At 39.6% G+C, this 15823-nt stretch overlaps 2 protein-coding genes across 8 annotated transcripts in view; one reads left to right on the forward strand and one right to left on the reverse strand.

Annotated features, from left to right (window-relative positions):
- LOC126248073 (band 7 protein AGAP004871-like) overlaps nt 1-15823 on the reverse strand; it is a 439986-nt gene that overhangs the window by 248347 nt on the left and 175816 nt on the right. For 4 of the 7 annotated variants that reach the window (XM_049948729.1, XM_049948732.1, XM_049948730.1 and 1 more), the window contains exon 2: nt 4758-4827. In XM_049948729.1, coding sequence (XP_049804686.1) covers nt 4758-4821 — 64 coding nt within the window. In that variant the 5' untranslated portion in view covers nt 4822-4827. The other 3 variants (XM_049948725.1, XM_049948726.1, XM_049948731.1) reach the window with 2 other exon arrangements.
- LOC126248074 (uncharacterized) lies at nt 5218-11799 on the forward strand. Its single transcript, XM_049948733.1, has 3 exons — nt 5218-5352; nt 5437-5687; nt 11027-11799. Exons 1-3 carry the CDS (start codon nt 5340-5342, stop codon nt 11303-11305), a joined length of 543 nt encoding a protein of 180 aa, XP_049804690.1. The 5' UTR covers nt 5218-5339; the 3' UTR covers nt 11306-11799.

A 15823-nucleotide genomic window follows, 5' to 3' on the forward strand; every position in this document is an offset into this window, starting at 1 on the left:
ATGGCATTGAAACAGAGGATGACACGCGTAAAGCTGAAACACTAAACACCTTTTTCCAAAGCTGTTTCACAGAGGAAGACCGCACTGCAGTTCCTTCTCTAAATCCTCGCACGAACGAAAAAATGGCTGACATCGAAATAAGTGTCCAAGGAATAGAAAAGCAACTGGAATCACTCAACAGAGGAAAGTCCACTGGACCTGACGGGATATCAATTCGATTCTACACAGAGTACGCGAAAGAACTTGCCCCCCTTCTAACAGCCGTGTACCGCAAGTCTCTAGAGGAACGGAAGGTTCCAAATGATTGGAAAAGAGCACAGGTCGTCCTAGTCTTCAAGAAGGGTCGTCGAGCAGATGCGCAAAACTATAGACCTATATCTCTGACGTCGATCTGTTGTAGAATTTTAGAACATGTTTTCTGCTCGAGTATCATGTCGTTTTTGGAAACCCAGAATCTACTCTGTAGGAATCAACATGGATTCCGGAAACAGCGATCGTGTGAGACCCAACTCGCTTTATTTGTTCATGAGACCAATAAAATATTAGATACAGGCTCCCAGGTAGATGCTATTTTTCTTGACTTACGGAAGGCATTCGATACAGTTCCGCACTGTCGCCTGATAAAGTAAGAGCCTACGGAATATCAGACCAGCTGTGTGGCTGGACTGAAGAGTTTTTAGCAAACAGAACACAGCATGTTGTTATCAATGGAGAGACGTCTACAGACGTTAAGGTAACCTCTGGCGTGCCACAGGGGAGTGTTATGGGACCATTGCTTTTCACAATATATATAAATGACCTAGTACATAGTGTCGGAAGTTCCGTGCGGCTTTTCGCGGATGATGCTGTAGTATACAGAGAAGTTGCAGCATTAGAAAATTGTAGCGAAATGCAGGAAGATCTGCAGCGGATAGGCACTTGGTGCAGGGAGTGGCAACTGACCCTTAACATAGACAAATGTAATGTATTGCGAATACATAGAAAGAAGGATCCTTTATTGTATGATTATATGATAGCGGAACAAACACTGGTAGCAGTTACTTCTGTAAAATATCTGGGAGTATGCGTGCGGAACGATTTGAAGTGGAATGATCATATAAAATTAATTGTTGGTAAGGCGGGTACCAGGTTGAGATTCATTGGGAGAGTCATTAGAAAATGTAGTCCATCAACAAAGGAGGTGGCTTACAAAACACTCGTTCGACCTATACTTGAGTATTGCTCATCAGTGTGGGATCCGTACCAGATCGGGTTGACAGAGGAGATAGAGAAGATCCAAAGAAGAGCGGCGCGTTTCGTCACAGGGTTATTTGGTAACCGCGATAGCGTTACGGAGATGTTTAGCAAACTCAAGTGGTAGACTCTGCAAGAGAGGCGCTCTGCATCGCGGTGTAGTTTGCTGTCCAGGTTTCGAGAAGGTGCGTTTCTGGATGAGGTATCGAATATATTGCTTCCCCCTACTTATACCTCCCGAGGAGATCACGAATGTAAAATTAGAGAGATTCGAGCGCGCACGGAGGCTTTCAGACAGTCGTTCCTCCCGCGAACCATACGCGACTGGAACAGAAAAGGGAGGTAATGACAGTGGCACGTAAAGTGCCCTCCGCCACACACCGTTGGGTGGCTTGCGGAGTATAAATGTAGATGTAGATCGGACAGATGGACCGATAGAGGTACTCAAGGTAACCTCCGCCTCACACCGTCAGATGGCTTTCGGAGTATGGATGTAGATGACCGAGACCCCGCAACCAACATCGGAAGGGTACAGACCGGAACAAGGAGTGTTAATTATCTGGAGAATGTTTTAGTGGCATTCCCTGAGTGATCTGGTCATTCTGGAAGGCACAATGGATCAACATAAATACGCAATTATCTTTGGGAGATCATGCCCGTGCCTACATGCAGTTTGGTTTTCCCCCAGTACGATGGCATCTACCAGCAGGACAATGCAACGAGTCACACAGCTCGCAGTGCACATGCGTGGTTCGAAGAGCACCAAGATGAGTTTACTGTACTCCCCTGGCCACAACGAATCCCCCAATCCAGATTCTGTGGTACCATCTCGATCTGGCTGTTCATGCCACGGATCCTTAATCAAGAAACCTATCGCAGTTGGCCACGGCACGGCTCCACATCCCTGTCGGCACATTCTAGAATGTAGAACCTCACTGACACACTTCCTCCACATCTCGCAGCGATCTGCGCTGCAAACGGTGGTTATTCATGCTTTTGACATGTGACTTGACAGTGTACGTATTAGGGTTCAACACATGTCGGTTGTTAGAGTCAAAGCATAAGCAAGAGTAGGACAAGCATAGGGCAGGAAATGATACGTGTCCCTCAAAGTTGCCATGCCAGCATTTTCCGTAAGCGATCTAGGCAACTTAAGGAACCTACATCAGGATGGCCTGACGGTAACCTGAACCGCCGTTCTCTCGAATGCGATATGAGGAGCTTCAGAATTTTCAGAAGGTGAAATGCAATGAGCCTCAGAATGAACGTGTGTATCAATTACTCGTAACTTCTTGTTCTCATTTTTGACATAATTAGAAATAATGACGACTCATGTTTGTCCGATTATTATTATTATACTTCTTTGGCGCAATCGTAATGCTGTATTATTTGTCTTAAACGCGCGTAAATGGAAGTAGAGGAGGACCGCATGAAACGTTTGACGCACATCATCTGTAGAGGACTGAGCTGGAGAGTTAGGCAACCCCCCTTCGACACGCTTGGGTGGAGTTTGCCTACCTTCAGGTGCTAGAGCAGCAGCAAAGTGAATTGGTGTCGAAGTTCCCGACAGGTGCTCAACAAAGGTGCATGGGAGGCACCGGGGATGTTAACTGGGTGGTCTTAGAGCGACACATTGTTATTTTATTCACGCATGTGTCAATATCGAACAATCCCGTCATCACGCCATAGAAGAGCGCGAAAAAGAAAGGACAGATCAGGATGAAAACACACTGCTGCTTCGGATCAGGTTCAAAATTTCTTCGAATGGTTTTCAACGATCGCTAGTGGTTCTACCCTGTATGGCACAGCAAAGGGGTTAGATCACGCTCAGTGGAGTTAGTAGTGTTGAAACACCCAGGAGGGTGGCAGCAATGGCCATATTTATCAAGAATGACGCCCTGTTGCTCAGTGCATATCGAACTGTCGTTTTCGACCGCGAGATGTATCGGAATCAACACGCCAATAGCAGGGATAGTTTCATTGACGCCCTCTATGCCACATCCTGAGGCCTTTTCGTTTCGGTTCACAGCGGAGGTGTGTGAAATGTTTTCCTTTGCCAACCATTACGAAACAGCAAGATTTCGACACTGGGTGGCCGGCCGCGGTGGCCGAGCGGTTCTAGGCGCTTCAGTCCGGAACTACGCGACTGCTACGGTCGCAGGTTCGAATCCTGCCTCGGACATGGATGTGTGTGATGTCCTTAGGTTTAAGTAGTTCTAAGTTCTAGGGAACTGATGACCTCAGATGTTAAGTCCCATAGTGCTCAGAGCCATTTTGACACTGGGTGTGGCGGTTCTGACCTAAATCGGAGAGGCGTCAAAAGAAGGGGTGAAATGTGGGTAAATGAGGGTGTGACCTTCCCATTGTGACACCATTAACCTGCCTTACAGCTCACATGAACTTCTGCCCTGTGGCCTTTTTTCACACGTGTCAAACGTTCTAGGCACCTTTGTGCTAAATTTCAAACTTACTCGTTGCAATGGGAGATAATTATGAGGTTTCGAAAGCACGATCCTTTAATTTTGTTGCGCAGTGTAGTTTCACGACAAATGGCTCTAGATACACCTTGCTACTAGTCAATACCCATTGCATGTCCTGCATTCTTTCAAGCTGATACTAAATTGCTATATATGTACGAGGGTTGGAACTTAAACAGTGGCAAGTATTTATTCACAACCTATACAAAAGAGTTACATGTTTGCACCTGTTACTGCCCTTCAAAATAGTCACCAGTGTTGTGTACAACCCGATACCAGCGATGTGGAATGCGTAGTATACCGTCAGCAGAGCCTGTTCTGTTGATGGTGCGAATGGAGCGGTCTCAAGTTATGGTGATTCTCTTGTACGACTGTGATGGTGTTATCCTAACGCATTACGTTCCTCCACGGCACACCGACAATGCACACACAGTATTACTGTTCGTTTTTGGAGCATCACCTGCGAGCTGCTTTGCGAAAGAAGCGGCGACACTTTCTGCACAACCCACCCATCATTTTGCACGACAATGCGCGGGTGCATACAGCACAAGCTGTGGCTGATCTGTTCGATCGATAGGACTGGGAAGTACTGTACCATCCACCATACTCCCTGGACTTGAGTCCTTGTAACTTTGATTTGATTCCGAAGATGAAGGAACCACTTCGTGGCATTCGCTTCAGAACTGTTCCAGAGATTCGACGGGCAGTAGACCGCCCCATTCGCACCATCGACAGAACAGTCTCTGCTAACGGTATACTACGCCTTCCACATCGCTGGCAACGCGTTCTGCACGACGCTGGTGACAGTAACAGGTGCAAACATGTAACTCTTTTGTATCGGTTGTTAATAAATAGTTACCACTATTTAAGTTCCAACCCTCGTATGTATGTATGTAGAGCAAGATTGCATATTCAGTTTGCTATGGGGGTGGGGGTGTTTGCACCTGCCCTTCCCTGCCCCCTTGTACATTCCTGAAGTTACTCCAATAAGATAGGATCACAAGTTTGGTTGTAGCTCTGTCCTCCACTGTATGAGTGCGTACTCACCAGCCTTGTATCCAGACAGCGCCTGACTCTCCATTTTTCCGACGTCCCCTCTATCTTCCTCCATCGTGTCCTAAAAAAAGAAACAAGGAAGTACCGGTAGTGGAAATTCTTGGACTAGATAACAGTATTTATAAAACTATGTTAATTAATATTCACTTTTCTTTATTTGTTTAGTGTGTGATAACAAGATTGTAAACTTCTGAAGACGCAAAACGTTCATTACTTTTTTACTCGGCAGCATTCAAGTACGCCTGGCGAGGCGACACGTACTTGCAGTTTGTGGATTGGTCCGCCATCTACCGATGACCGGGGAAAGCGTGAAGCAGCGACTGAGATAGGGACTTCCCCACCCGATATCCAGCTTAACAGTTCCGAAATGTGAATTTATTTTATAATTGATATGTAATACAAATAAATTTGTTTTCACCCTTAAAATCTGCTGAAAGCAACAATTCTGTATTGACAAACTGTAAATGTAGCACTTAAAACACTAAGAGACGTTATCGCGTTTCCCGCTGAATGCGCAACAAAGACTTGCCGCAGAAGGTCTTCAGCGGTCAGTGCGTGAAGTGAGAGACCACAATGGCTACTGAGAGTGAGTGAATGATGATAAAATCATTTTATTTCTTCTCACTTTCGACAACATCCATATACTTATTCGATTTGACATTTATTTCAGAGAGATTATTAGACGACATCTTACAAAATTATGCTCCAGATTATTGGACCTCCACAAGCCGTAATGAGTTTGAGGGCAGGAGGTACATAAGACAAACCGTTTCCCATGGCGAAGCATATGATATGGCAGTCAGAGATTTGCGAGGTCACTACAGTATTCTTCAAGTGGACGTAATTGAAAACCCATACCAGTACGGGAGATTCCTTATACGCAAGGAACATCTTAGGAAACAGGGGAGACATGTGGTAGTGGTAAGTGAACTGTGTTGTGTGCATTACATTTAGAGGTGAGGTTTATTTTATGATGATAGGAAAAAGTGGTGCCATAATGTAGCCATGAACATAACTCGAATACAGATTTCGTTAAAAATTGAAGCTACAGATGACCTTTTGGTTTGGGTCCCAAATATTTATTTTTATATACATATTTGCCCCAGACTTAAGAGTCTGATTTTTAATAATTATTATCAGTCAGTACGGTTTGAAATGCAATTGGTATCATGTATGTGTGAAAACTAACAGTAGTGATTATCAGATGTGCATTATCTTTGTAATAATTATAGAAAGATGTATTATCTTACCTAATGAAAAGAATATTGAGTGGATGTTTAGCTTTATGAAGGAGTATTGAAAGATACAAAATATTTAAAATGTAAGTTAAAAGGTATTGCATGCAGTCTCACATCTTGCTTGTGGACGTATCTGGAATCAGCGTATTGTGAGTGGAGGGATGAGTAAATCAGGTGCTAGTGATTTCAGAATAGTAGTTCCAAAGCGAAATGTAATGGTTGTGGAGGAGTACAACATAATGGATCAGTAATGTACAGTAGTTGTAGGAAGCATGTACTGATGAACTTTGTTTCTGCACTTACTTGAAATATGGTGTTAGTGAAGATTAAATGTCTGTGAAGTATCTGTGTATGTCTGCAACTCGATAGAAGTGGTATCCAGGAAACCAGATTCCACATTTACCAAAGCACCACACACTGATACACTGACATGTTTGATTAGTGGATAATAAGTATCATCAGGCACCCACTTAGATCTAATTGTCGAAATGTTAGCGATATTTATGTTTACCATCTTTGAGATCACTGATTATTTGGATTGTGACTGAATGTATTATCTGTTCTTCCATATACAAGACTGTCATACATTTGAACTGGGAATTTTGATTTTATTTACCAATAGCAAAGAAGTCAGTGCTGAAGTTTACAGGTGCCTTCTTTGAGATGTATATCTGAAACAAAACTAGGATGATAGGAATTACACTATGGTACAGAAAAGAAAGAGTATAGTTTTATGCATCAAAATTTTTGCTATCAGTAGTTTGTGGATATCAGGGGACTTGAGTCTTTTAGATGATTTGTCTGCCAGTTTTGATATTCTCAGACGCATTCTTGTGAACCCTGATGAATTGCTGCATTTTGGGAAAAGTTGTTAGATTACGGATAATTTAGATTCAGTAGGTAGTAGAGTGGTGGCTAATTTAGGAATTGGAGGAACATTCTATTCAGTGTCAGGTGTAAGATGCCAAGCAACATTTTTTTCAATCTCTGATAACATGTTTTGTAGTCTTCATGAAACCAAACACCAATTGAATTGGTAATAAAGCAATGTTTTAATGTGAATTCTGCAATGAAAGCATGGTATCTTTTACATAGTTTGTTCTTAGCATACTTGATGTCTGTTGTCATTCGATTTTTTTCTACTCAGTTGTTGACACTTGTGTGTGAGAAAGTTCAAGGTCACAGAAGTGATATACATACAGTAATGGTGAAAAAGACTAGCAAATACGCATGCTTTTCTTACTGTCACAACTGATCTGGTATACATAGCTGAGCAGTGACTCGAAGTAATGCTGTAGCACAGCAATGTAAATAATGTGTGTGAAGATATGCCTGTGGAAATTATAGAACATTAAATATAGAACAAGGAATGAACACACGAAGTAGACATCTAAATAAATAATTGCTCACAATAGCCGCACAGTAAGTTCAAGTAACTCATCACTTGATTAATGTGTATGTCTAAGAGGGAATCATGGTATAAAGCATACACTGTGTTGCAGCAATTGTGGGGTTATATAAGGAAAGTAAGCAGCATTGCCACACCATGCACAGTATACTGACACTGCTGCACTTTTCACTGTTTCATGCATCTTCACAGAGTAGGTATCACAGCAAATAAATGTACTCTAACAACATGTAGTGATGAATGAAGGAATGTTTCTTGAAATCATAAACTTCAGTTTCCAAATAAGTTGCAATTTTACTCATATAGTGTATGATTCAGTTACAAATCATTCTCAGGTTTGTGTGAAATACTCTTGGTGCCCTTATGGCATTAAATTAGAATATAAATTTGAGCTTTTGATGATCACCTTCCACATTTGCAAGTTCAAGTTGTTATTCTAGAAGTCATAGTCAGATAACACAGTGTATAAAACTGGACAAAATACATCACTGTCTTACCAGGACAGTGCATGCTGTGCGATTCTGAACACAATTTATATTAGCGTGCTGTGTTCAGCATAACCACTTAACGAGCAGAATCACTTAATGCACTTGAAATTGATTCATAATGTAATCAAAACTGATTGTATGAGTATAATTGCAACTTCTTTGGTAACAGGAGCATTTTATTCAAAGAACAGTCCAATCAGCAGCTATGGAAGAATTCCAGCACTTCAGTGGGTAGCAACTCAGTTACTAATGAGCAAGACAATATTGGTGAATGAAGGCCTGCACTGCATGGCGCATTAAAACAGAAATCACAATATTAGTTAAGCTATAATACAGAATCTTTGTTAACACACAAAGTTTAGCTCTCATTGGAAGACAAGACTAAAAGTTTCATACAGGCGCAAAACACTAATTGTTACCTGATTGAATGTAATTATTGGAAATGATTTATTAAATAGTGTAGCATATCATAATAGGTATGATTCATGAATGATGGTTGCAAAATAATAGAGTCCCAGTTATAAAAATACACAAACCATTGTCGAAATGCGACATACACAAACAACTGTCAGTATGAAACCAAACTCAGAAGATTTGTAAAACATTTTAACATCAATGGCTAATACAAAGGCCACGTGTTGGCTCTTTGTGGGTCGAGACAGCTTAGTGTCGTGCCACAAGTTGAGCTGTCAAACAATATAGTAGCAAGTGCTAGCCTGAATAGTTGAGGTTAAAAGCCCACAGTATCAGCATATGAATTTGAATAAGGAAGAATGAATTGTAATATGGAGACTTCATATATTACTGCAAAGTATGTTGGTTAAGCCTTGGGTCATGCCTGGAACGATTTTTCAGTTTGAAACTCACTACTGTTGAATTATGAAGGAAAGAGGAGTGCAGGAATGAAAGAACATATGGAGTGTATTGTGGACTTGCACCTTAAGTGGCCTTGACTGCACAGTGCCCACTGTGGGACACTGCACAACTTCTTTCTAATTTGATGGTGATGCATTTTAAAAGAAAATCACATTGTAGATGGAACAGATTCCGATAAAGACAGTCCAGCTGCCTATACTCACAGGAAAATGTGAGGTTTGAAGAATTAAATATGGTCTTGAATGAATTACAAGGATAGTTTTATAAGGGTTTTGTGGAAACTGCCAATCTTACATCTGTTGTCAAGCTGTTTTTGAGTCCTTTTGCCATTTCAATTGAAAGCACCTCTGTGCAGATGCAAATGTAACTGATGGATCTGCAAGGAAATTCCTGTTATAATGGCAAATCTTTGTACATTATAACTGTTTAGGATGTCTACATTGCTTTTCTCAAATAGTTTCAGAGTCCCCATAATGAGGTCGCAAAAGTGCTACAATATTTCAATCGACATATTTGTGAGAAAAACCTTTTTTCCATTGTGAAACTAAATGTCATGATTACATGGCAACTTGGTCAACTCTGTGAAATTGTCTGTCTGTCCATTTGTACAGACTGTTTGTACCAGATCAAAATTATATTATGTCTTAAGCATGCCAAAAATAAAAATTAATACTGAAACTTTGTGTTTTTTGTGGTCTGTGTTGTTCATAAATGTTAAATATAAAATCGAGTCGCATACAGTGTGACTGCATTGCCATTTAAATGCGCCACATTCACAGTTTTCCCCTCTTCCCCCCTCCTCGCACCCAGACAGTGTGCCGTGGCAGCGGGGAAATGTGCGGCAAAGCTAAGCAAGGCCGGGGCATGGACATCGAGCCAAAATCTTGGCCACCCCTGGTTTAGAAGCACCAAGTGTTACGGTTTGGAGTGTTACATCATCATCTATATATTGAGGGCAATCTGAGCAGTAAACACTACGTTATAATGGTTTCAGAGCCCTAGGCACTGCCTGCACATTTCAGGTTATTCCATATGCAACACTGAAATAAGCTGCAGGCACTGCCATATTTCATGCTACTCCATATGCAATACTAAAGCCAGTGCCGCCTGGCCACATATAAAAATGAATGCACATTTGCTTTTCCTGCACATTTGACTGATGAATCATACATCAAATGTCTCTAGCACATGGTTGGTCAGCATCTTGTTTGTCACTGCATTCATCACTGGTATTCAGTTACTGCTGTTTATCCTTCATGAACTCATTAACAAACCATAAGGAGAGAGGTCTCGCAGGAAAATTTTCAGACCACCTTCAATTCTGTAGCACAATGTTTATACAGACTGGAGCATGTTGGGGCTTCACAGTATACTCACTTCTGAAAGTCAGCATCACTTACAGTCCCGTATTTATCATTTGTGTATTCTGACATACTTCATCTGCTGTGTTAAGTTCCTTTCAGCCATAACGATACTTTTTGATGTTGCCAACTTAATAAATGTTGGTATACATGTGAACATTATTGCTGCAATCACTTGACTTTATTCCTTATATCCTCTGACATTGACAGTTTCATAAATGTTGGTGTACATGTGAACATGAACACTACTATTACTTGGCTTTCACTTATTCTAACAATTCATTTGCTAACTCACGCCCAAATTCTTATCAAAGTACATTTTTACTAAAAAAAGCCCATAATTTTCAGATCTTTCCATTTCTTCTCTCCACTACTTTTTTTGCTCTGTGAAGACATTAATACCTGTGAAAAGGAATAAATGTAATGAAGGAGATTGGAAATTTTCACTTCATTAGTATATGTTTCTTTGTAATTTATATTAGTATGTGACAGCATACACAGTTCTTGCATTTGGGCAGTGATGAACGTTCTAACCATTCTAGCTGTAGGAAGCATTTACTCCCTTTGTATTAATCACTGACTAATCATATGAGGTTCCGTTCTGCAGGATTTCTTAACACTTCTCTAATGGCCTGACCATTACTCACATTGAATAGCTAGTTAAGCACATACTGGCTGTTTCCCAGCTTCTTGCTGGAAAAGACAGTGCTTGTGATTAAACTACAATGGAATCTCATACCAAACACTTTTTTGTTGGTTCGCCAACAGCTGAGAAAGTCATGTGGCTATAGACAATGATGTGACCACTGCTTTTTGTGAAACATGTTCTTCAATATATCCCCTCAATGTAATTATTTTTAATTGTTAATAATAACTTTGTATGTTACAGAGACAGATGTACCACCCCGTGCTAGAAAAGGACGTAGATCAAGCATTAGAATACAATTGTGACACAAGATACTACAATGCAGACTCTAATTACATGCAATGTTCAAACAAGAGAACAAAATTTTATGCAATGCCACAGCATTGTGAATCATTTTTTAATAATGGTTTCAGGAAAGTTTTTATTGTATTGTCTGTATTAGCTGAGGATGAATACAGTGACTCAGTTGTAACAGATTATGACACTCATTATTATCCCATGTTTGTCGTAATCACCACATGATTTGACAAGAACATTGGTGCATTGTATATTCAGCTATTATATGTACTTTTATACATTTGTCTATAATTACTAAATTTGACCATTGCATTATTCATTTGTACTATAGTATTCAATATGAAGACTGAATTATGTAGAATAGGATTATGGATACAGTATTTTATGTTTCTGATGTCTCTCACCTAAGAACAGCTGCAAAAAAGACAGGCTAGAAGAAATTTGCATATTGTGGTTAGGGACTTATAAAGCCCTGTTTGAAACTGGAGTGACAGAAAAAGTTTTTTAGCATTTGTTTTTGTCTCATTTGTACTATTAAGATAAAGGAATCAAGAAAACAAGGTCTGTGATGAATATTCACAACATATGCAATAGGAGTATTAAACTAGCCTACAACTTTTCTTCATACTAATAAACTCTATGAATAATGTTTGTATTAAATATAAACATTGTTATGTTCATGTACTCATAAACAATAAATATTTGTATTTCTTTATAAACATTTTTCCAATTTTGAGAGGAGAATTGCTGTTGCAGGTCATAGGTACATAGTGGTAGAGATGGTACGCCCACAGTGAAGAATATCAACATGAAATGAAATAATAATACTGTAATCTAGTTTGGAGAAATTTTATGTGGAATTAGTAACAGTCACAGCACACATTTATTAGGTTGATGGGCTAAAGTTTGCAATGGGATGCCCATGCACAGATGTTGGACGAGATAACACTAGACCTTTTGAGTTGGCAATCATGCTGGTGTGGGTGTGGAGGGGCTCCACCTCTTGTATTTTAGATGTCGGCAAGGCCTCCAAAATCCATATGGCACAGTGATTCACAATTCAGCTGTTGAGTTACCTGAGATTTCTCTGATGGTACTTTGTAAAGTTTTAACAGTTGATGCATAAGTTTGTAGTGTTTTGTTTTGAAAGTTGGTATCCTGGTTGCTATGGTTTGTTTATCAATTGTCTTTTTTATTTGTGGTTCACTGTTGCTATTTTCATTTACATGTTGTCATTTGGAGATAGTGAGTGGAGTTGTGGCTATATGAGTTTACATGTTGTCATTTTGAGATTGTGAGTGGATCTGCGGGTGCTAGAAAATGTGCTATGTGGAGAAATTTGAACATTTCTGACATTCGTCTGTTTGAGATCAGTAGAAGGATGACAGCAGTGGAGGCAGCCAGAAACATTATGTGGTGTGTAAGGAGAAAATGCCGTTGGAAAGAGCACAGCAAGAAAATGGTTTTCTCATTATGAGGAGGATCATTTTGACATTGGCAATTATCCACATTCAGGAATACCTTCAGGGTTTTATTGTTTAAACGCATTAATCCACAATCATCCATGTCACTATACTCAAGATCTGATAAATGTGATGAACTGTGATCATTCCACCACTGTGTGACATTTGCATGCAATGGTGAAGGTTCAAAAATGGGTGCATAGCTACTGCATGCTCTTAAGGCAAAACTCAGCAGGCAGCCATATGTGGATCTCTGCTTGTTGGTCATCAATTGGTTCATGAACAACAACCATTCCTATCCTTTACCATTACTGGTGATGAGAAATAGTGTCTTTATGCAAACACAAGGAAAGGAAAGGAATGGTTGAGATCAAACAAAGCAGCAACACTCTGTATAAATACTTGTGCGCCGCTGCTGATATTTACTGTCAACAACCATGATGTCTTGCAAATGCAATCCAAAAACAATGACTGTGAAGTGATGCTACTCCATGATAATGCCCACCAGCATTTTGCTAGACTGACAAAAATTACTCTACAGGAGTTGGGTTGGGAAGTTATTCTGTGCCCACTTGATGACACCCTTCAAGGAACTTCCTTTCTGGATGAAAATGCATTCCGAACATTGTTCGATGAATTCTTTATCCTCAAAACCATGTGATTTCCACAGCTGCAGAATCAAAAAGTTCCCCGGCATTGGCAGACTTTTAAGTAGTAAAGGAGAATATATTCTTGAGGACTAAATTCTCTTTTATGTGCATCTGTTAGATCTATTGAACTCGTGGGAAAACACTACAAACTTTTGCACGAAACCAATATTTATTTTTGTAAGGTTTTAATGTTGCTGCGATACTATGGATTAGCTGGTTAGGTGTTGGATGCTGTACCAACAGGGACTGAAAGGACTTTCTTAACATAAATGAGGGGGTGATGTATGCCATGACACATTAGTGCTGACTGGATTAGTTGTGCTTGGGAGCAGTCTTTCATAGTTTATATTAGTGTTTAATTGTTACTAAGATACAAAACTTGCACCACAGATTCAATAAATTAAGTATACAAGACTAGCTCACTTCTTGTAAATAGAAGAGATGCCGACTAGGAGACTAGCACAAGGAAAGTAAGTTGTGTACACACTGTTTTAGACTAATACCACTGCCTATAAAACAACTTATTAGGAAAAAAAATATGGGTTCACAAGTAGGTGTTTCGTCTTTGATCTAGCAACTGATTTAAAACGAACTTCCCAATGAGCGAGAGACTTTAAATATTAAACATAGCTCAAAATTGGATGATGGTACAATATTAACTCGCTTTCCCCGTCTGGTGTATAGAGGGGGATACTCGACCTAGAGACTTTAAACTTCCCACATAGCTCCGAACTGGACAACAATGAAATATAACTCACTTCCTTGCCTGGAGTGTGGTGGCGAGTACTTTGTGTGTACCTTGCCATCGCCCCCCCCCCCCCCCCCCCCCCCCCGTTTCCTTTTCCAGTCGTGAATGGTGCACAGGAAGAACTATAGTTGGCAAGTGTCTGTATGAACTCAAATCTCTCTAATTTTTACCTTCACAGGTTTTTTGTGAGATATAAGTAGAAGGCAGCAATATACTTGTAGGCTCACATGAAGAAAAGTGAAATGAACCTGAAATTTACAACTTGCACGTTGTAGTTTCATCAAAGTTCTTGAAATTAAATGAAAAATTTCACACACAAGAGTCAAAAGCAGGAAATAATTATTTAAATAAAAATGATTTTTTTGTGTACAGCATTTTTAAAATCATAGTAAAAAGTATTAAGCAATTTAGCCTAGCCCGGTGTACAGTCTTGAAAATTTGTGAGTATGAATTTTTTGTAACTATAAAAAAACACTTAAGATTTAAAATGAAAACTACGGGGCGCATGCAGTACATAATTGATGCATTACACTGCTTACTATTACACTATTTACTGATACATGATTAGTATGGGTAGTTCACCTCCTCGCTATTCTCTGTTGCATGCATCTCAATGTCTGGTTTTAAATCTTACAGGTATTTCTATAGCTATTAAGAATTCAAGATCGCAGATTTTCAGGACTGTCTGTATGGTGTTAGGAGAAATTCTTTTGTACTCTTTAGAAAGATCTAAAAAACATGGTATATTAAAAATTCATTTTTATTACAACAATTATTTTTATCTTCTCCATTCTGGGCACAATAATGGAGGTAGATTTGGTAGAAACTGCAACCAGTTACTTTACAATCTTTTAAAATGATTTATCATCACATTAGCCAGATTAAAAGTTACTGCACAGGTATCAGATGAGGCAAAATTACTGAAATTTATATCAAGTGTACTAAAAATATGCACAAAAACTTCTAAAGAGGTTGCAAGTCCTTTTGCTACTAAAAGGCTATGCTTGGCTCAGGTAATACATACAAAACGTTAAGCATTCAGATTTAGTAGAATTCTCTGGTATAGCCAATTCAGGGCTGTAATATTTGTTAAAAAATTAAACAAATCAAGGTGCTAATGTAACACCAGGACACCATCTGTTCTGCAGCACAGTGAGAGATTACAGCGAGTTCATAACATTGTTTCAAATGTGTGTGTGAATTTCAGTGAGGTTGAAGAGTGGTTAATATTTCATCCACTATGCATACTCCAACCATGAACGGTGTCATCACTACATAGGATGTACCACCACCCCTTACATACATTACAACAAAGTATGAAGGCTGCTATTTCTATTACTTTGAGCTGTCTGAATATCATTTGCGATAGTATGGAGGTACAAATACAGTGACTTCTGCCTACACTCCTAGTCTTGGGAATGCTTTTCTCCCCATTTTGTGGGGAAATGCTAAGTGATACTTCTGCAAACTGTGCTGAGAGCATATTATTTCCTCCTACGTACATCTGGCGAAATAACGATGAGAAAATGACAAATTAGAGTTCATAAGAAGTCTTACTGTCAGCTATTTCAACAAATTATTTGTAAATGTAACAGGAAAGTGACGGTGGCACCACTAATAGCATCTGCCACATACAGTAAAATGGTTTGCAGACTACAGATATAGAAGACCCTTGCTCCGATACCTTTGATGATCTAATTACTTAGAGATAAGTGTCGAAAAAACATTCCAGTGGGTAACAATAAATTGTAGTTAATTTTCCATTTCTCATTAGATATTGGAATAACAGACCAGTTTAAAACTCTAAACTTTGCCAAAGTAACATACCACATTCTATGTGCAGAAATCTGAGCACATTTGAAACTGCACACTGTAACTATAA

The sequence above is a fragment of the Schistocerca nitens genome, chromosome 3, assembly GCF_023898315.1.
Source record: "Schistocerca nitens isolate TAMUIC-IGC-003100 chromosome 3, iqSchNite1.1, whole genome shotgun sequence".
NCBI lineage: Eukaryota > Metazoa > Arthropoda > Insecta > Orthoptera > Acrididae > Schistocerca > Schistocerca nitens.

What these genes read in the sequence shown, in the direction of transcription:
- LOC126248074 (XM_049948733.1), top strand. An exon ending in AGGGGAGACATGTGGTAGTG is followed by an intron (nt 5,688 to 11,026) that starts GTAAGTGAACTG and finishes TGTATGTTACAG; the next exon opens with AGACAGATGTACCACCCCGT.